At 38.8% G+C, this 1,170-nt stretch overlaps 1 protein-coding gene across 1 annotated transcript in view; it reads left to right on the top strand.

Moving 5' to 3' along the window:
* Positions 1 to 1,170, top strand: part of LOC106517883 (zinc finger protein 236) — a gene marked incomplete at its 3' end in the record, with an annotated part of 60,454 nt that overhangs the window by 21,600 nt on the left and 37,684 nt on the right. The window contains 1 exon segment of the mRNA XM_014008922.1: positions 617 to 789. Coding sequence (XP_013864376.1) covers positions 617 to 789 — 173 coding nt within the window.

Raw genomic sequence — 1,170 nt, 5'->3', positions numbered from 1 at the left:
CACACACACACACACACACACGCACACACGCACACACACACACACACACACACACACACACACACAGTCTGAGTATAATGTACAGATAAGTCAATATTGGTTTATTTTTACTCAGATCCAAGTTCTACAGGTGATGCGGACAGAATTGGGTGGTTGTACTGATATAAAAATTAACTTTTTTGGCAAAGTCAAATGTTGGGATTAAAATAAAATATTTTTATTTTGTATTTCACTGACATAGTGTCTTCTTGCTGTTGATTTGCTGAAAGAAACTAAAGAGGTGGGAAATTGTTTTTGCCAAAGTGTGAATCCTTTCTCCGTCTTTTTATAAGATCAATTTATTAAATGAATTTAATCCTAACCACAATCAAAAGCAGAATTAAATGAATCCATCAGAAGTGTATGTACAGGTAAAACTGATTAAGTTTGGGAGCTAACCTCATTCATTATGACTGCTGCAGGAAAGCAATTTTAACCAATACAAAAATGGCTACAATTCCTTTCTCCTGTGTGGTCTGTAAGCAAAGTATTACAGATTTGAATAAAGTTTCCAGAAAGTAATCACTGCTAGGTCTTTAAGTCTTCATGTTATAACTGACCCTTCCCGTTGCTTCAGGTGAAAGACCCTACAAGTGCACACACTGCAACAAGGCCTTCAACCAGAAGGTGGTGCTGCAGACTCACATGGTGAAACACACGGGAGAGAAACCTCACCTCTGCATGTTCTGCCCTGCATCTTTCTCCCAGAAGGGGAACCTTCACTCTCATGTTCAGAGGGTTCATTCTGAGGTAACGGCTCAGTGCTTAATCCCACTTTTGTTGCTTTTTAGCTGTTTGGCTTTTTTTTTTCTGTACATCCGTTTTCCTATTCTGAGGATAACTGCAGAGAATTTGAATTTATTAGCCCAAAAATCCCCTCAAACTCAAGATTAACTGGTTATAGTTTGCTGGCCAAAATCTGGTTGTTCACGCTAAACTAACAATTTCCTTTTTTCTGGCCTTTATTTGTGCCAGACTCAGTATTATTAAAAATGAGAACAATGGAAGCTGCTGTGTGCCTTCTTAGCTGAGGCATGCAGCTGTAAGATCGTAATTCATGTTCTATTTTCCAATAGATCTTCACACACACACACACACACACACACACACACACACACACACACACACACA

This window comes from Austrofundulus limnaeus, unplaced genomic scaffold (assembly GCF_001266775.1).
Source record: "Austrofundulus limnaeus strain Quisiro unplaced genomic scaffold, Austrofundulus_limnaeus-1.0 Scaffold54, whole genome shotgun sequence".
Taxonomy (NCBI): Eukaryota; Metazoa; Chordata; class Actinopteri; order Cyprinodontiformes; family Rivulidae; genus Austrofundulus; species Austrofundulus limnaeus.
The sequence above is the reverse complement of the archived record's forward strand: the minus strand, read 5'-3'. Positions and strand labels throughout refer to the sequence as shown.